The following is a 21,568-nucleotide window of genomic DNA, read 5'->3' as shown; positions in this document are numbered from 1 at the left end:
GAGGGGGGGGCGGGGGGGGGGGGGGGGGTGGGGGTGGGGGGGGGGGGTGGGGGACGGGGAGGAGGGGGAGGGGAGGAGGGGAGGAGGAGATGACGACGTACGAGTAGAAAAACTAGTTTCATTAATTTTTATCCTAAAATCTATTACTATGGTAGATTCCTAGCTCAGCAAACCTCTAACTCAGTTGCCCACAGTTTAACATCTATTGCACTAGAAAATTAGCACTGATGTTCAGAGTGATCTATTTGAGGTCCTACAAAACCTCAATCAAATATATTAAAAAGTATACATAACTCTTGGGTCCGATGAGATCTGGGTTGAATCTTGACTCTACTGTTTTATAACTTGCTGTATGACTTGGAGCAAGTTATCTAAGATTTTCAACGCTCCAGTTTCCTTATCTATTAAAATGGGGATAAAACTATCTCATAGAAGGGTTTTTTTGGAGTGGGGAGGGGGATCAAATAATATATGCAATATTCTTAGCACTGGTACAGAATACCAAAGTATTCAAAAAACGTTCTTAGGTTTTGTAGTGGTGGCAGTAGTAATGGTGGTAGTAAGTAATAAAGAAAAAAAAATTAACAGTGGTGAAAACTGAAGTTTCTACATAAACCTTTACAGTAAGAAACAGAAAATAACAACATTATATCCCTGAATTTCAAGGTAACTGAATCTTTTCTATACGAAACCTGCAAGATATCAAATATATTTTCATATATATTTTATATGAAGAATAAACACTCTTTACAAATGTGCAGGTTCTAAAAAAAATAATAGTAGGTATTTGAGTAAAACATAGATAATCAGGGGCTTCCCTGGTGGCGCAGAGGTTGAGAGTCCGCCTGCCGATGCAGGGGACACAGGTTCGTGCCCCGGTCCGGGAAGATCCCACATGCCGCGGAGCGGCTGGGCCCGTGAGCCATGGCCGCTGAGCCTGCGCGTCCGGAGCCTGTGCTCCGCGACGGGAGAGGCCACAACAGTGAGAGGCCCACATACCGCAAAAAAAAACAACAAAGAAAAACAAAAAAAGAAAACATAGATAATCAGAATATTTGAAAGTCTTTTAAAAAATCATATACACTTTTTTATGAAGAATATTTTGTCCTTTGAGTTAAGGTACAAACCAAAAAAGTAAGGATGAAAATAAAGGTAAACTCTTTCTTGAGCTCAAGATAATTAAAAGATTATAAAATTTTCATTCTGCCTTCTGATAAATCATAATCTACTGGGAATAAATATCCAACCCTGTTCTTAAATATTTTCCAGATAGCTTTGGAGAACTAAACTTTTCATCAGTATTATTAGGCATAAACTTATGAGTCAGGAAAATGAAATAAAATAAACTGCATGACCTTTGGAGTAAAAATGAGAACAGTTTCAGAATTTGTGTTTAGCAGGCAAGCATTTAATCTTTGCTTCTATTGCTCTATTCAGAGGATAAAGCACTCTACTTTCTAGAAACAGCTCCCAATATTCATCAAATTCGTATAATATAGTGGTGACAAGAAAAAACACAGCTTCTGTCATTACAGAAGTCCATTGTGCTAAAATACTGACAAAATTAATATTATTTATTTTAAAAATATGTGCCATATACACATTCAAAAAAGAGAAATATTTAAATTTTCAGAGGTAAAGGGGAAACTAAAAATCATTTAGTCACCCTGGGTTCCATGCTGAGAAATCCAAAGTAGGCTTCAAAGGACTACGAACCACCCAAAATTAATTGCAAAATTTTATGTACAGGTATATTTTTATGGAAAGAAGGTCCATCCACAGCTTTCAACAGATTCTCAAAGAGGTTTGTGATCCAAACTTTTTCTGTAAACATCCAAGTCTGGATAAGGTTCTTCCCCTAAGGTTAGGCTCCATAGCAATCTGTACTTCATCATCATACTGTACTGTACTGTATAATAACTACCCAGTAATTTCTGTCTCCCTCCTATCAAATAAATTGTAGAAACAGAGCAGAAAGCATCTCTGCTTTGTTCATGGCTATAGACCCAGTATTCTGCCTGGTGTCTGTCATGTAATCAATAACCATTTCTTGAATAAATGAATCAATCATTCACTTGCATAATTAAAATTGGGCCAACTTTTTAAAAGTGCTTTCAAAATAAATATTCCAATTACATATCCTTAGTCAATAAGAACTTATAATTCAATTAAAATAAACTTATATTAAAGATAACCTTTCCAGAATATATTAAGTTACAGAGCACGTCTTCCATAAAACTTCTTTGTAGTCACTCAGTAGTATAAGGTTTCCCAGCAGATAGGAACTTCAACAAGGAAACTGCAAGCCTGCTTAACTGAATGAAATTTTGATGGCTTACAATTGGTGTAATCTGTAAATTAAACATATGACATGATCTCACATAAAATAACTAAAACCCTAATCTTAAAGGTATTTTCAAAATAAAAACTTAGAAGAAATTGGGTCTTTTCCATCATCGTGTGGGATTTTTTGCAATGTGATAGACTGTAAATGAGAAATGAATTTTAATAATTATCTAATTTAAAACTTATTCAATGGCTTTTAAAATAAACTTAATTTCAGCCATACTAGTATTCCTTTTTCCACCTTTATCTATTATCTTGACACAAAACTACTTCAACATTTTCAAAATATAATTTTCAAAGCTGTGACTGGCCCTTCGTTGATTTCATCTACTAGAAAATTTAATTTTACTTCTTTATCCAAATGTCTCTGTAAATATTGGTCCTTATGATTTTTGTTTGTTTTAGTAAGACTAAAATATCAGAATGATAACATTATTAAACAGATCAATCTGGAAGAAAAAAATACCCTTGTAACTCTAACACATTCATAGATTTTCAGCTAACATTACACACTAAAATTTATCCTTTAGAAAGTTCTAACATTATTTCTAATGGCTTACTTAATGGACATACCGGAAGCTGTGAATGCCCTGAAGTTCCTGCTGTAGAACCTCTTGCGTTGTTGCTATTAAGTCCAATGCTCCGACAAATTCAGAAGTAGATAACAACACCTGTACTGTAGGCTGAGTCTGGTGTACAGTGGCCATTAATTTCAGTTTATTGTATACTTTAACACAATTATTTCTGGTAAGTGCCAGTCTTAAAATGTGTAGTGATCCTTCACACATTACTTTATCAATCTGTGCAATTTTATCTCGAAGCATTTTTACAGCCTGGGAAGTTTTCTTGAGGTAGTCCTGCAATTCGTGTTGAGAGGTCATTGCATGAAAAAATGCTTCTGAACGTAGAGAGATCTGGTGAGCAATGTTTACTTCCACAATATCCAGATAATGGCTCAGCTTAAGAGGAAAGGAAAAGAAAAAAAAAATCACAGCATATTATAAGTATACCTTAACTGCCCAAATACTTTCTGAAAACGATACAATATTTCTACATGCATTTTAAATCCCATTGTGTGAACTGTTTGATTATGTGATGCTTGATACTAGGCATACAAAATAGAAGGGAGATGAAAGGTAGAGCCCAAAATTAATAAATGTAAGACAAAAGCATAGAAGGTGATTTACCTTCTTCCTCTGCTACTGCCATTACTGTCCTCCAAATACCAACTACTTTCTAGAGAGTAAAAGTAGCCCACGGTCATCTCAGATTATAATCTAGTTTTAGAAGTTCCAAGATCTGAGAGAGAATGATTGAGTTCCTTAACCTCCACACATCACTGCCATCACCAATATAATGTATCATTTATCTGACTGAAAGATGATTATAGTTACCATTTACTGGCTTTCTATGTACCAGGCAGTGGTATTTTATATATATCATCTTCTAATTTTAACAATCTTGGAATACAGGTATTATTATTATTTTATTTTACAGTTGAGGACAATGAGGCTCAGAAACATTAAATAACTTGAATAAAGTCATATGATTAATAAGTAAAAAAACTGAAATTTGAACCCAGGTTTGTCTAACTCAAAAACTGAAGTTCTTTCTACTGTACCATGCTGCCTCAAAACGTTAGCGAATTCATGAAAGACAGATTGGTGATCCAGCCACAAATTACAGAGAGTACTAGAATTCGCCTGATCTTTCTTTTTTAAGCTGTTCATTTCACATTTCAACAATTATTCTTTTATCAATTTATAAAACTCAGTTTATTTCCAATGCATTTTCCTCTTAAACAGTTGACTGAAACAATTAGTTCATATATATCTTATTTGTAATACTACCAAAATTAATTCCTGGAGTAACATGTATTAAGAATGCTTTCTAATTTCAAATATGGACTTCTAAAACTTGAGTTGTCTTTTCTTCCTTTAAAACTGCATATGCCTTCTTTGGCTATATTATTTTTCCATTTCTCTCCCACTTTTTTACTTCTAGATTCTTCAACCTATAGCTCAAACTTTAAGAATTATCTCTGAACATCTCAGGAGAATTTGTAGTGTTAAAGGGTTAATGGGCTTTCAACATTTAGGACTCATAAAATTAGAGGATTATTTGGTCACCAAGCCTGTCTCATTAAAACCATGCAGGATCATGCATATCTTCAATACAGCTCCTTCAATAATCTATTATAATATATAATAGGTTACAAACAAGACATTCTTCTATAGTTTAAATCTGTTGCATTTATACTCTTTTGCTGTTGTTCTTTTTACCTTCAACAGCTGTTCATTTATTTACCTAAAAATCAATATGGGGATGAAGGTACTTAGGTACATCACAAGCTAAAGCAGACTCAATCTTCAGAAAATGGAGAAAAAGTAACTCCTGTAGGACAGGGGTACTCAGAATGCAGTTTATATGCTGCTGCCAGTTTGTGAACTGTTTAACAGGTCCATGATGAAATGAGGAACTCTGCTGGATATTAAATCAACTACATCACTAAGCCCACGGTATTGCTTTTTCATAGAAAGACTTTCTTAATGAAGGAAGCAGTGAAATGATTTACGTTCTAGAGCAAACTCATTGTCTCATCGCAGACCAGCACTTTGGGTAGCAGTACTACAATAGGACAAAAATTTCCCTAATCCTGGTTGTAGCATCCCCTCTTTAAAACTAGCAAGATAAAATGGGTGCTGTCCATCATACAGTGAGTTTGAATCCTGTCTTGGAATCCTGTCTTCCATTCCTTTTCTAAGAACAGAGCAGAATGAGGAGACAAAATGTAAATGTAATAAAGCTGATTCTGCAACTTACCAAAAAAGAAATTTCCATTACTTTAGTCACTTTAAACATTTAGCATGAGAAAATTGTTTCATTTGAATTTCAAAGATTTCCGCAGTTTATCAATACTCCATTGATCTATTCTTTTCAAAGGCATAATATTTTCATAATTCATTTCCTAGTAAAATTCTATAAAGGGAACAGTTTTTAAAGTATTCCTAAAAGTATCTGTATAGATTGGTGAAATTTTTATTGGCTCTTGTTGTTTTTCTCTTTTAAGGTATTATTCTACCAGGGAATATACTTGGAATGTGAAAACGTAGTCTGGGAGTGAGTCTGTGTCTATATATCCATTGTCTTCATAAGATTTGTGAATTTATTCTTACTCAAGGAAAACCTTTATAGATGAAAATGTTGCCAAAAAAAAAAAAGTGAATTCATTTTCATTTTCAACTGTGAGAAACGGAATACTCACGATTCTTTCCCCACATTTCTTCTCCTCTCCTCCCTAAGTAGTCCTTTCTTCAGTTGCTGAGGACTGGACCCAACTTATTGAATAGTCTACCTGAGGCAAGCTTTCAGACTGCCAAGAGCTGTCGCCTGACTAAAACGAAATGCTTTCATCTCAGTTTAGGAACCACAGTCAGTTTTAGAAAAGCTCTAAACTGAATGCTAAGAAAGAACAGAGATCAAAGGTCTTTACTTCCTATTCCAGTTTTAAAAGATTCTTGATCTATGAGTTATGTTTAAAGTTTTACATTTTAAATGACTTTCAAGATGTTGACTTCTGAAATATAGAATACTGTAAAATTCTGAAAAACTGCTGACTAGTAACACGCAAAAGGCTACACTTTGCAAAGCTTTGCAAAGCTAAAGGAACACTGCATTTTTTAACTATGCTATTTTTGCTTCAAAATAATCATCATTACTATGTGTAAACGAGGAAAAATAGTACCTCAGGAAAAGTTAATTTTCTGTGCTTTAAGTCATAAAGAATATAAAATTAGCCAATATACAGTTTGGAATAAATGTAAAACAATTAATTGTGTTATCTAATACATCCTTTCAATTGAGACTGCTATCAACTGCTGTTTCAGATAAGAAGCACTCAAACAATAACCTTTTCCTTTTTCAACAGCACAACTTATATTGCATTGAAACAAAGTGCTATTACTTTATCAGTTAAGATCTGAAGGGTTCTAATTATCAGTAACAATAAAGATGAAATTAAAGGAATTAGTGCCTACTAAATAACTAACTCTGAACTCACACAAACAGTACCACTTAATTAAAATAGTTTTCTACATGGGAAAAGTAAAAAAGAAACTACCTTTTCTTGTAGCAACTTTGAGGAAGCTGCATCACGATTTCCTTTTCCACCAGCAGTATTAAAATGAGACCATGGTAAAACTGAATTAAAAGTTAAGGAATCGTCCAAGGCAAAATCTGGTTTCATAAAAATCTATTAAAAAAATGCATTTCCCTCAATTAGATAAACATTTTCTTTGCATCCATTATCCCTTCTAACATCATAAGACCATTAAACAATAATTAACTTGAATCTCAGGCATATACAGAAAAAGCAAGTGATAAGTTGAGTTATTTATACAAAAATCTGTAGAAGAAAAATATATAAATAATGTTTCATCAAGCTAAAAATGCTCATGAAAGATAGAAAAATGTTTTTTTGCCTTTACCAACAGATATGGTCATTCCATTACTACCTGGTCAAACTCACGAATGCAGTCCCACTGGGCACATACAAAAGGGAGATATCATACTTATCCTAAAATTTCTGTATTATTTCCCACTGATAGTGGTTTTTTAAAAATGTCAAATATCAATATCTCTATACTTATAATTCTATTTTCTCTTGCTCAAAATTCTTTCAAACTTTCTTTTTTATATTAGACATACACTAAATTTTAAAACCAAAACAAATTCAATTTTATGAAGAGACTGCTCCTTTCCCTTGTATACCACATCCATCTGCGCACCAAGTACTACCCTTAATATTTCCTCATTATCACTTGAATCTCCTCTCTACTCTATCTCCACAGTATTTCTGCAGCTCCTCATTATCTCTGGATTATAGTAAATGTCTATTTACTGATGTCCTTCCCTAATCTATCCTCTATATATCTTTAAAATGCAATTATAACTGAATTAACTTCTCTTTTTAAATCTCTCAATGGATTCCCATGACTGACAGACGAAACTCTCTTAGAATGTCATTAAGAGTTTTATTTATCTCATACTTCACAAAATTTATTTAACCCCATCTCTAAACACAAGTATACCATGTATACTTATTTATCTCATATTTCATAAATATTTTTACTTAATATGTATATCTCCCCCAGACCATATGTTCCTATAAGACTGGATTTATAGATTATTAATCTTTCTATTCCAGCACATAGCATAAGGCCTGAAACATGGTTTAATCAATTAATTTCTATGTTATATTTTATTATATTCACTGATTCATATGACCCATATCCAAAAATTAGTATGAATGTGATAGGGAAATCTAACTAAGGACATGAGTATATTTTCTAGCCCCTCTAGTATAACTGAAAGTATTGATTAATTCAATAAATGTTGACTATCTATGATTTTCTCTTATGCTAGGCACCAAGGTGGAAACAAAGCTAAATTATTCCAGAGGTCCTAATCTCAAGGATCTTTAGCCCAAGGAATGTGATAAAATATATACATAAATATTTTATAAGGGAAAGAGTGACAAATGCCTTAAAAGGGAAGGCAGGGGTCTAGATAAAATGCTATGGCAGTTTGGCAAAGGGGCCAATGATCTTCATTTGGAGGAAATGTATTCATGTAAAGTTGTCATTTAAGCAAAAACTGTAAAGGATTAGATATGGGGAGATAAGGGAAAAGTCTTCCAGGCTAAAGGAACACTGCAAGTAAAGCATGGAGCCAGCAAAAAAGTCTGGCTGAAGTAAAGAATGTGTAAAGATTAGTAGGCAAAAGTTAAGAGTGTGCCTATGATGGAAGTGAATAATTAAGGGCCTTAAATTACAGAGTTTGAATTTTATTTTGTAGGAATCAAAGAACTTTAAAAATGACTGCCTTTTCCTTTTTGTTTCTGTCTTTCATCCTTCTGTCTCTTCGCACCCTAAAGAGCAATTATCACAGACCTCTTTGAGAATATGATGAATGCAATGGACTCCTTCCCCAGAAAAAGAAAGAAAAACAAAAAACACTCATCTATCACACATCTCTACAAAATTCTTCATACAAAGAAAATATCCCTAATAATTTGGAGGGGTAATAAGACCAATAAAATTATATTTTAAAATGAAAAGATTTAAACATATTTGTAGGTTTTGGTGATAAAGAAGAGATTGATCATGCAAAAGAGAGAGAAGAAAAGTAAGAAAGTCCCAGAAGAGGCAAAGTGGTCAAAGCATCAGAAAACAGCCCAGTGAAAGCTTCTTACAAGGCAAAATTAAAGATCAAATATTAAAAAGCTGTATTCTCATTTTTTAGGTTTTGTTACCTTAGGTACTTGCTCCAGATCTGTCCTGGATTTATCTATTTTAAAAAAGGAAAAGGGAAAATATGATTTTTTAAAACTTGTTTTCATTTTATTTCCATAAAATATATTTTGACAGATTCAATACTATACTAGGTCACAATTAAATAACGATTTAAGTTTCTTTCTTCAACAAATATCAAACACCTTCTGTATACCTAGGAGTAGGCAAAGCAGTGAGTATGTTTCAAATAATTTTAATCAATTGTTTAGTAGCAATAAAACAACTAAATGTATTCAAGTCTTTTTTAAATGGACACAGAAAGCTTGGTGCTATCTTATAGAAATGCTATTTTTATTGTTCAAAAGATCCACCATCCCATCCAGTATTTCCTATGATCAAAAAAATTTTTAATGCCGTAGTAGTTTTCTTCTTAGACATCTTAGTTTGTATCCTCTACAAACTTCTTGCAAATGAACCTCCTTTATCTTCGTCTCACCAATCAGATTTCAGACAAGGTACCCTCCTTTCCAAAACTAAGCTTTCTGTACTCAGACTCCATCCTCTCCTGCCTCTTCTCTGAGCTCGCATCAATTACCCTGCCTCTCCATATCTTTAACATTTTAATAGCTCTTTTCTCTCTGCATATAAACATGCTCAGTTCTCTTCGATTAAAAAAGAAGAAGAAGAAGAAGAAAGATAAAACTCAGGGCCTAGAGTAGGTTGAGGCAAGGGAGAACCTCAGGTGCAAAATTTAAGGAAGCACTCACTCTCAGTATTATGCAGATACCTCTCTTGCCTCTTCTAATCCTGGCCATGCAAAAACATTCTTCTAGCACAACTGCTAGTAGAAACAAACTAGAGGGATTCTGTTCCCTCTAGTCAATGCCTTAACATTTCAAATCTTCAAGTCACATCCATATTGGCAGTCTCCACTTCCTACTCTTGTACTCACTCCTTCATACATAGTATTGAAATTTCTGTAACTACTACTCCAGTCTAAATGTTCTCCCTAAGATCTCCCAAATTGCCAAATCCACAGAGATTTCTCAGAGTGCAAACCTGATCTATCCCTGAAGTATTCTGACACTGTAGACTAATTATTCGCACTTCTTTGAAATTCTAACTACCTTCCATCTCTAAGGTGGAACTCTCTCTTGGTTGACTCTCCTATCTCTCTGACTACTTCTTTTTAGTCTCCTTCACAGGTACATTTTCTACTCCTTCTTAAATGTGACAGCCTCCTAGTGTTCTATCATCAGTTCTCTTCTCCTTACTACTCACATCCTCCCGGGTGATCCCACCTGTGCCCTTGGATTCAACTACCATGCTATCGTCTAGCATACTGTCTATGATAATGTCTATCATACTTGTATCTCCAGCCTAGATCTCTTTCCTGAGCTCTGGGTTGCATATCAGACTCCTCCTTCTATGCAAAACTTCAATTAAACCAGCCTCTATCTCCTCCAAACTTCCTTCTCCAATACTACCTCTCTCACCTAGCCAGCTGCCCAAGCAAGAAATGTGGGAATCATCCTTGAATCATCTTGCTCCATTACTAACAAATGACTGACCACCAAAACCTGTGCCTCCATTTCTGAGGCATCTCTTAAAGACCTAATTTCCTCTCTATCCTCATTATAACTGCTATAAGGAACACATGATTTCTCACTTGTATTACTGCAATAGGCTTCTACTGTATTCTTGCCTCCAGTTTTATCATCATCTATAAATTTACTACCCACAACTTCTTTCACAGTGAAATATATAATCATAACTCTGATGTCTGGTTTAAAATATTTTGTAACTCTATACTGCTTTTAGAAAAGAAAAATGTCTTAGCATGACATACAAGGCTCTTCATGATCTGACTCCTACCTACTTCTTCAGCCTCATTTCTTGCTCCCAGTGGAGCCAGCATACTGAACTCTTGCAGGTCCTAGAACATGCTAATTTCCCTCTTGACTCTACAGCTTTGCATAAACTGTCCCCTTTCCTGAAATGCCTTTTTGCACATAAATATTTCTTGATAGTTAGTTTAAAACACAGACAATCCTCATCAACTCTAGTTTTTATAAAGCTAAGTTAGGAACTCTTTACAATATTACCATGCTGAACTTACTGCCTGATATACAGTGTTGGTTTGTTTAACCTTGCTCAGGAGACCATCAGCTTCTTGAGGACAGGGACTATTTCTTATTCATTTATTTTTAGGCAACAAGCAAAGTACAAAGCACCTGAATATTAAATAACTATTTGTTGAACTAAAGGATAACACTACCATCAGATCCATGATTTTTCTCTTTAAAGCTTTTAGAAAAGATTATGATTGCAGGCTATAGAAATTTCACTAGAAATAAAAATTAGATATGATAGTCAACAAGGTCCCCAAATTAAGATTTTGTTCATTAATATTTATGCTATGCTACAAAGAGCACATATTCATACCACGAGTATGTAAGAGAGTCCTGTCAAAGGTATCTTTAGGAGGACAAATTTTCTTGCATCTCTCATGAATCTTCTCTCTCTAATAAAAAGACAAATAAATAATGTGATCAATGCTGTGTGGCAATATGAGTATTCAAAGCATTAAAATATTTAACAAAACAGAATATCAGAATATACCAAATAAGTTCTAAATTTTTCTAATATGAAATCACTAGCCTCTTGAACTTAAATACAAGTAACAAGTATGCTTAATAAACCAAATACCACTGAGATGTGTGAATGTCTATATACTTATACTCATCCCATCTTATACAATTATAGTAAAATCTCCATAAACTTAGAATGAAGTGGGAAAGCAAATAAAAAATCCTTATTTTTATAACAGAAATCAATTAAGAAAATAACTTTTTTAAAATAAGCAAGAAAATTTTAAACCTATATACCCAAGATCGAAAGACAGATTAGTAGTTAATACTTCCTGAGTCCAAAAAGAAAAAAGGAAAGACAGAAAGAAACCCCACTCTGAGTTCAGATTAGATGACCACTAACAACACTGTTATCTTTTGAGATACCATACACAGGACATACGGGAAAGTGGAGTGCGGTAAGGAAAAAACCCTGGGCTAATAGTATTAGCCCTGCAGCATTCTGAGAGCAGTTCTATCAGAAACTACAGGACTGTCTCCAAAGTGGCTGTACTATTCTGCATTCCTGTGCACAATGAATAAGAGTTCCTATTAGCCACATCCTTGCCAGCATTTGGTCTTGACAGCATTTTGGATTTTCGTCATTCTAAAGGACGTGTAGTGGCACCTTGTTTTAATTTGCAATTCCCTATAGACATATGATGTCAGGCAATTTTTCATATGCTTACTAGCCATCTGTATCTTTTCTTTGGTGAAATGCCTGTTCAGATCCCTTGTCCATTTTTTGTGGTGAAATATACACAACATAAAATTTACCAGTTAAAACCATTAGTGGAGGTGGCCAAGATAGTGGAGTAGGAAGACCTTGAACTCACCTCCTCCCACAGACACACCAAAATTATAACTATTTACAGAGCAACTATCAATGAGAACCTGAAGAATAGCAGAAAAGATTTTTCACATTTAAAGACATAGAGAAGAAACTACAGCAAGACAGGTAGGAGGGGTAGAGGTATGACCCACTCGCCTGGGTCAGGGACCCACAAATGGGAGAAATATCACAATTATAGAGGTCCTCCCCAAGGAGCAAGGGGTCTGAGCCCCACATCAGGCTCCCCAGTCTAGGGTCCTGTGCTGGGAAGATGAGACTCCAGCATGTGTGACTTTGCAAACTAGTGGATCTTATGTTCAGGAGAGCTGGAGAGCTATAGGAAACAGAGTCTCTGCTCTTAAAGGGTGCATGCAAAATCTCACATGCTCTGAGTCCGAGCAAGAGGCAGTTGTTTGAAAGGAGCTTGGGGCAGACCCACTGGACAATGTTGGAGAGCCTCTGAAAGAGGCAGGAGGCAACTGGGACCTCTCCAGGGAATAGAGATGATGGGAGCAGCCATTTTGGGAGCTTGTTGCACTGCAATAACACCAGTGCTGGTGAGCACCATTTTGGAATCCTCCCTCTAGTCTATTAGCACTAGGAACCCAGCCCTGCCCACCAGCAGGCCAGCACCAGCCCTGAACCCACCCGAGGCTGAACAGATAGCCACATGGAGCCCCAGCCCCACCCTCCAGAAGGCCCATGGCCGCTGCATGAGGCACAGCCTCAAAGCCAATCAGGCTGGAGGCCAGCCATGCCTACCAGTGTACCCACAGTAGTTGGCCCCCCCACAAAGTAGGGCACATGCAGCCCCACACAGGGGCTACCCCTATAGGATATAGCTCTGGTAACCAGAGGGGAGCATGTTGCTGTGCCCCACAGGACATATCCTACTTAAGACCACTTCTCCACGATCAGGAAATATAACTGACCTAACACACAGAAATAAACACAGAGAATTGGGCAAAATAAGGAGATGGAGGCATATGTTCCAAACAAAGGAACAAGACATAACCTCAAAAAAAGAACTAAACCAAGCGGAGATAAGCAATCACCTCCACTAAAAAGTCAAGGTAATAATAAAGATACTCACCAAACTCAGGAGGAGAATGAATGAAAACTGTGAAAATTTCAACAAAGAGTTAGAAAATACAAAGAACCAAACAGAGCTGAAGAATACAATAACTGAAACTAGAAGGAATCAACAGTAGATTAGATAATACAGATCTCTTCAGCAGTCTCGAAGAGGAAGTAGTGGGAATCACAGAAGCTGAACAAAAAAAAGAATAAAAAAAAGTAGTTTGAGACCTCTGGGACAACATTAAGCATACTAACATTCACATTATAGAGGTCCCAGAAGGGGAAGAGAGAGAAAAAAATGGCAGACAACTTGTTTGGAAAAATAATAGCTGGAAACTTCCCTAACCTGGGGAAAGAAACGTATATCCAGGTCCAGGAAGCACAGAGAGTCCCAAGCAAGATGACCCAAAGAGGTCCACACCAAGACACATTAAAATGAAAATGGTATAAAAAAAAAAAAAAAAAAAAAAAAAAGATTATATATACAGAATCATAAAAGCAGCAAGAGAAAAGCAACTAAGTATGTATGAGGGAACTCCCATAAGACTATCAGCTGACTTTTCAGCAGAAATTTTACATGCCAGAAGGGATTGGCAGGATACACTCAAAATAATGAAAGGAAATAACCTACAGCCAAGAACACTCAACCCAGCAAGGTTATCACAAACCTGAAGGAGAGATAAAGAGTTTAACAGACAAGCAAAAGCTAAAAGCTAAGAGTCCTGCACCACTAAACCAGCTTTACAAGAAATATTAAAGGGACTTCTCTAAGTTGAAAAGAAAAGGCCACAACTAGAAATATGAAAAGCATATCCTATGATAAACCATAATGGAAAAGAATATTTTTAAAAGGATGTATATATACACACACATATATACACACACACGCATATGTATAACTGAATTGCTTTGCTGAACAGCAGAAATTGACATAATATTGTAAATCAACTATACTTCAATTAAAAATTTAAATTAAAAAAAGAAAAGTATTAAAAAAACTCACTGGTAAAGGCAAATATACAGTAAAGGTAGCAGATCAACCTCTTATAAAGCTAGTAGGAAGGTTGAAAGACAATAGTAGTAAAATCATCTATATCCACAATAAGTAGTTAAGAGTTACACAAAACAATAATATGTAAAATATGACGTCAAAAGCATTAAACGTGGTGGTGGGGTGTAAAAATGTAGGGTGGTTATAATACGTTCAAACTTAAGAGCATCAACTTAAAATAATCAGTGTGTGTGTGTGTGTGTGTGTATGTGTGTGTGTGATATTTAAAACTCATGGTAACCAAAAACTACAAATATATACACACTAACTAATCAAAGATAACCAAAAACCTGCAATACATACACATACTAAAAAGAGAAAGGAATCCAAACATAACACTAGGGACTTCCCTGGTGGTCCAGTGGTTGGGACTTCAGGTTCAATCCCTGGTCGGGGGGCTGGGATCCCACATGCCTGTGGCCAAGGGGCCAAGGTACAGAACGGAGGCGGTGTTGTGGCAAATTCAATAGAGACTTTAAAAAAAAATGGTCCATGTCAGAAAAAAAAACTAAAACTCAAACAAACATAACACTAAAGATAGTCATCAAATCAAAAGGGAAGAGAGCAAAAGAAGAGGGGGAAAAAAAAACCTACAAAAAAAACAAGGGGCTTCCCTGGTGGCACAGTGGTTGAGAGTCCACCTGCCGATGCTGGGGACACGGGTTCATGCCCCAGTCTGGGAGGATCCCACACACCGCGGAGCGGCTGGGCCTGTGAGCCATGGCCACTGAGCCTGCGCGTCCGGAGCCTGTGCTCCGCAACAGGAGAGGCCACAGTGGTGAGAGGCCCACGTACCGCAAAAAAAAAAAAAAACAAAAAAAAAACACCAGAAAACGATTAACAATATGGTAATAAGGACATACCTATCAATAATTACTTTAAAAGTAAATGGACTAAATCCTCCAATCCAAAGACATAGAGTGGCTGAATGAATATAAAAACAAAACCCATATATATGTTGCCTACAAGAGACTCACTTCAGACCTAGCCACACACAGACTGAAAGTGAGGGATGGAAAAAGGTTTTCCATGCAAATGGAAACCAAAAAGAAAAGAAAAGAAAAGAAAAAAAAAGCTGGGTAGCAATGCTTATATCAGACAAAGTGACTTTAACACAAAGACTGTAACAAGAGACAACGAAGGACATTACATAATGATCAAGGGATCAGTCCAAGAAGAAGATATAACAGTTGTAAATACATATGCACCCAACATAGGAGCACCTAAATACATAAAGTAAATATTAATGAGAAAAACTGAAGGTTATACAATAAAAGTAGGGGACTTTAACACCCCACTTACATGGTTGGATAGGTCATTCAGATAGAAAATCAATGGTCTTAAATGTCACATTAGACCAGATGGAACTAACAGGTATGTAAAGAACATTTCATCCAAAAGCAGCAAAATATGCATTCTTTTAAATGCACATGGAATATTCTCCAGGACAGATCATATGCTAGGCCACAAAATAAGTCTCAAAAGGGACTACCCTGGTGGCGCAGTGGTTAAGAATCTGCCTGCCAATGCAGGGGACACGGGTTCAAGCCCTGGCTCAGGAAGATTCCCACATGCCATGGAGCAACTAAGCCCATGTTCCACAACTACTGAGCCTGCGCTCTAGAGCCCACAAGCCACAAGTACTGAGCTCACGTGCCACAACTACTGAAGCCCGTGTGCCTAGAACCCATGCTCGGCAGCAGGAGAAGCCACTGCACCGCAACAAAGAGGAGCCTCCACTCATCACAACTAGACAAAGCCCACACGCAGCAACAAAGACCCAATGCAGCCAAAAATAATTAAATAAATTTATTAAAAAGTCTCAATAAATTTAAGAAGATTGAAATCATATCAAGCATCTTTTCCAACCACAAGGCTATGTGACTAGAAATCAACTCCAAGAAGAAAAAATTCAAAAACACAAACAGGTGGAGTCCAAACAACATGCTACTAGACAACCAATGGGTCACTGAAGAAATGAAAGAGGAAATTTAAGAAATACCTAGAAACAAATAAAAACATAAACATAACAATCCAAGATCTATGAGATGCAGTAAAAACAATTCTAAGAGGGAAGTTTATAGCAATACAAGCCTACCTCAGTAAACAGAAAAATCTCAAATAAATAAGCTAAACTTCCACCTAAAAGTAACTAGAAAAAGAAGAAAAAGCAAAACCCAAACTTAGTAGAAGGCAAGAAATAATAAAGATCAGAGCGGAAATAAATAAAACAGAGACTTAAAAAACAATTGAAAAGATCAATGAAACTAAGAGCTGGTTATTTCAAAAGATAAATAAAATTGATAAAGCTGTAGCCAGACTCATCAAGAAAAAGAGGACCCAAATAAATAAAATCGGAAATGAAAGAGAAGTTACAACTGACACCACAGATACAAAGGATAAAAGATTACTACAAACGATTATACACCAACAAAGTGGACAACCCAGAAGAAATGGATAAATTCCTAGAAACATACAATCTCTCAAAACGGAAACAGGAGGAAACAGAAAATATGAAAAGACTGATTACCAGTAATGAAATCAAATCAGTAATTAAAAAAAAAAAAAACTCCCAACATACAAAAGTCCAGGACCAGATGGATTCACAGGTGAATTGTGTCAAACATCTAAAGAAGAGTTAACACCTATCCTTCTCAAACTACTCCAAAAGGGATGCTTCCAAACTCATTCTACAAAGCCAGCATTACCTTGATATCAAAATCAAAGACACGACAAAAAAGAAAATTACAGGCCAGTACTCCTGATGAACATAGATGCATGAATCCTCAACAAAATATTAACAAACCGAATTCAATAATACATTAAAAGGATCATAAAATATGATCAAGTGGGATTTAACCCAAGGGTGCAAGGATGGATCAATATCCGCAAATCAATCAATATGATAGACCACAATAACAAATTGAAGAATAAAAATCATATAATCATCTCAATAGATGCAGAAAAAGCTTTGACAAAATTCAACAAACATTTATGAGAAAAACTATCAACAAAGTTGATATAATGGGAAAATACCTCAACATAATAAAGCCATATATGACAAATCTACAGCCAACATCATACTCAACAGTGAAAAGCTGAAAGCATTTCCTTAAGATCAGGAACAAGACAAGGATGTCCATTCTCGCCACTTTTATTCCACATAATACTGGAAGTCCTAGCCACAGCAATCAGACAAGAAATAGAAATAAAAGAAATCCAAACTGGAAAAGAAAAAGTAAAACTGTCACTATTGGCAGAATACATGATACTATATATAGAAAACCCTAAAGAAGCTACCAAGAAACTATCAGAACTAGTAAATGATTCAGTAAAATTACAGGATACAAAATTAATAAACAGAGTCTATTGTGTTTCTGTACACTAACAATGAACCATCAGAAAGAGAAATGAAGAAAACAATCCCATTTACAACTGCATCAAAAAGAATAAAATACCTAGAAATAAATCTAACCAAGGAGGTAAAAGCCTTGTACTTGGGAAACTATAAGGCACTGATGAAAGAAACTGAAGATGACACAAACAAATGGAAAGGTATACTGTACTCATGGGTTGGGAGAATTAATAGTTAAAGTGACCATACTACCCAAGGTGATCTACAGATTCAGTGCCATCCCTAGCAAAATACCAATGGCATTTTTCACAGAACTAGAGCAAATAATTCTAAAATTTGTATGGAAACACAAAAGACCCCAAATAGTCAAAACAATCTTGAGAAAGAAAACCAAAGCTGGAAGTGTCATGCTCCCTGATTTCAAACTATACTATAAAACTATAGTAATCAAAACAGAAATGGTACTGGCACAAAAACAGACACATAGATCAATGAAACAGAATAGAGAGCCCAGAAATAAACCCATGCTTACATGGGTAAATAATCTATGACAAAGGAGGCAAAAATATACAATAGGGAAAAGAGCCCCTTCAATAAGTGGTGCTGGGAAAAATGGACAACTACATGCAAAAGAATCTAACTGGACTATTTTCTCATACCATATACAAAAATAAACTCAAAATGGATTAGAGACTTAAATGAGGCCACAAAACTCCTAGAAGAAATATAGGCAGTAACCTCTTTGACATCGATCTTAGCAAATTTTTTTTTTTTTTTGGATCTGTCTCCTCAGGCAAGGGAACAAAAGCAAAAATAAACAAATGGGATTACATCAAACTAGAAAGCTTTTGCACAGCAAAGAAACTATCAATAAAACCAAAAGGCAGCCTTCTAAATAGGAGAAGATATTTGCAAATAATATAACCAATAAATGGTTAATATCCAAAATACACAAAGAACTCATACAACTCAACATCAAAAAAACAACTCAATTCAAAAATGGGCAGAGGACCTGAATAGACATTTTTCCAAAGAAGACATACAGATGGTCAACAGACACATGAAAAGATGATCACTAATTATCAGGGAAATGCAAATTAAAATCACAGTTGAGATACCACCTCACACCTGTCAGAATGGCTGCTACTAAAAAGACAACAAATAGCAAATTAAAAGTCTTGGTCAGAAGGTGGAGAAAAGGGAACCCTGGTGAACTGTTGCTGAGATAAATTGGTACAGCCACTATGGAAACAGTATGGAGGTTCCTCAAAAAAGTAAAAATAGAACTGCCATAGAATCCAGCAATTCCACTTCTAGGTATTTACCTGAAGAAAACAAAAACACTAATTCTAAAAGATATATGCACACCAATATTCACTGCAGCATTATTTACAACAGCCAAGATAAGGAAACAACCTAAGTGTCTATCAATAGATGAATGGCTAAATAAGATGTGGTATATATACACAATGGAATATGACTCAGCCATTAAAAAAAAATGAAATCTTGCTATCTGCAACATCGATGGATCTCAAAGGTATTATGCTAAGTGAAATAAGTCAGACAAAGATACTGTATGCTCCAACTTAACATGTGGAATCTATAAAACAAAACAAACAAACAAACGAAGCAAAAGGAAAACAGACTCACAGATACAGAGAATAAACAAATGGTTGTCAGAGAGGAGGGGAGTTGGGGGGTTGACAAAATAGGTGAAAGGGATTAAGAGGCACAAGCCTCCAGTTATAATATAAATAAGTCATGGGGATGTAATACACAGCATAAGGAATATTGTCAATAATATTGTAATAATTTTGTACGGGGACAGACAGTTACTTGACTTACTGTGGTGATCATTTCATAACATATGCAAATGTCAAATCATTATATAGTACACCTGAAACTAACATACTGTTGTACATTAACTTGTTTTGTAATTACAAAATAAAAAATGAAACATTAGTAACACTGACCATCTTTTCATGTGCTTATTGGTCATTTGTATATCTCCTTCAGAGAAATGTCTATGCAAGTCCTGTGCCCAATTTTTAATTGGGTTGTTTGTTTCTTATTGGTGTGTTTCACATTGATTCTTAGAACTATTAGGAATGTATAATTCTGAAAAATCACTACTGTAAGAGAAATATATTTACATATATCTAAGCAAAGAATTAAATACAACCCAGGACAATAGAATGTATATGAAAAGAAAAGAATACCATAGGCTCATCAAAGATTATTGGTCAGAAATCTATAATAAATCAAACTAGAAATATTTCTTTTACTTTTAACCTGACTATAACTAATTTCAAGATCAGATATTACCTGAGAGATTTCCTGTTGATATACTGTAAAATGTTCCTTGCTGATCTGTGGGAGGTAGAATGAAGGTATGACTTCAGTGTCCACAAAGTCCAATCCCCATGTTTTTGTGAAGAAGTCAGATTCTCTTTTTGCTAATCTAGGATCATTTAATGCTGCTGGGAGATTTACTTTGGAATGATATATAGTCCATCTATGTTGATCTGTAACTAGAGATGGGGCAACACATAAACTATTTGAATCACCTGCAAAAAGTAAACAAGAGAACTCTGTAAAGTAAGTTTTATGTTTGAAAGCACATTCTAGAAAAATAAAAATGCTTAGATTATACAAAGCAACTAAACTCTCCCTTCTATAGCAAATGCTTTAAGCTTCAGCTGTCAGCATCAACTGCCAAGAGGAGGAAAAACATGTACAAGATAAAGGATATGCAGAATTTGAGGGTCGTAGTTGAAGGGTGGGGGGAAGAAAGTCTTTCATTAATTTCTTTCCTTAATGTACAATTTATCTTTTTTTCAACATCAAAACTCTTCTACCTTCTACTGTATGTCTTCTATCCTTTAATACTCCAGGTTTTTTCCACAGGTAGGCCTTTTTTCTATTGTTTTATGGCAGACACACCTGGTTCCAATATCCTTTTTTTCAGCTTATAATTAGATAACCAAAATGCTGCTGTGACATTAACCATAGAGGAGAGAAAAATATACAGTCGGTTCTCGTTATTCACAGTTTTGTTCTATAAAGTCACTGGAACATTTAATAAGCAAATACTGAACCTTTGCTCCTATGGGAAATACAGGGTTACGTTCCTGCAAATCTTTGCAACTTTCATCATCCAATCAATATATAATCTTGTTTTGTGTGTGTTTCTGTTTAAAGATATCGTATTTAATATATATTGTTCATTCATTAACATTGAACTCACGGCTAACACCACTGTAACTCAAACCTGAATGAAGCTTATGCAACATATGTATTTTCCTCATAAGACACAATATAGCCTTCCTGTGCTTAGAAACACTAGAAAGCACTTCAGTACAACATTTGGAAACCATTTTGAACAGCAAAATCATCAACAAAAATACAAAAAAATGTGGCACTAAACAGACCACAAAAGGGACATGTGTTTACAGCATGAAAGCTGAAAGAAGGCAAAGTGTTGCTTAGTTCAACCTCAGGTGGGAACGTGCATATCAGGCGATTCAAATTTTTCACTCCTCTGTGCTTGTCTACAAATGACCACAAATGTGCCACAAGTATTGATTTAGGGGTTACAACTAAATTTTAGGAATTAAGCAAATTTGCAAATATAGAATCGGCAAATAATGAGGACTGACTGTACTATGTTTAACTGAAGAGCTTTCAATCTGTACCCTCATTTTCAAAACTTTTCTTTCAGTTTATATAAGTGACTTCGTTTATGGAAATGTATGAAAAGAACTATATTCCAATTTCTTAATCAACTTATTTCCAAATTATGTCTTTAGTTTTCATATCGTAAAATTTACTCTTTTAAGTATATGATATCTGACTTCATTTAAAGATAAAACAAATCCTCAATAAAATTCCTCAAAAAACGGAAAAAAAGGTAATATCTGACTTCATTTAAAGATAAAACAAATCCTCAATAAAATTCCTCAAAAAACGGAAAAAAAGGTA

General features: G+C 35.2%; 1 protein-coding gene across 6 annotated transcripts in view; it reads right to left on the bottom strand.

Moving 5' to 3' along the window:
* Positions 1-21,568, bottom strand: part of VPS54 (VPS54 subunit of GARP complex) — a 111,048-nt gene that overhangs the window by 66,039 nt on the left and 23,441 nt on the right. For 4 of the 6 annotated variants that reach the window (XR_003794842.1, XR_003794843.1, XM_029231503.1 and 1 more), the window contains exons 3-7: positions 19,913-20,118; positions 11,085-11,163; positions 8,660-8,694; positions 6,467-6,598; positions 2,920-3,305 (exon numbers count right to left, since the gene is read on the bottom strand). Coding sequence is in view for 4 of the 6 variants with exons in the window: in XM_029231503.1 (XP_029087336.1) it covers positions 2,920-3,305; positions 6,467-6,598; positions 8,660-8,694; positions 11,085-11,163; positions 19,913-20,118 (838 nt within the window). In the remaining 2 variants the exon portion in view is untranslated. Of the gene's footprint in view, positions 1-2,919; positions 3,306-5,169; positions 5,219-6,466; positions 6,599-8,659; positions 8,695-11,084; positions 11,164-19,912; positions 20,119-21,568 lie in introns of those variants that run through there. The other 2 variants (XM_029231505.1, XM_029231506.1) reach the window with 2 other exon arrangements.

Source organism: Monodon monoceros, unplaced genomic scaffold (genome assembly GCF_005190385.1).
Source record: "Monodon monoceros isolate NGI ecotype Baffin Bay Population unplaced genomic scaffold, NGI_Narwhal_1 Super_Scaffold_19, whole genome shotgun sequence".
In the NCBI taxonomy this organism is placed as follows: Eukaryota; Metazoa; Chordata; class Mammalia; order Artiodactyla; family Monodontidae; genus Monodon; species Monodon monoceros.
The sequence above is the reverse complement of the archived record's forward strand: the minus strand, read 5'-3'. Positions and strand labels throughout refer to the sequence as shown.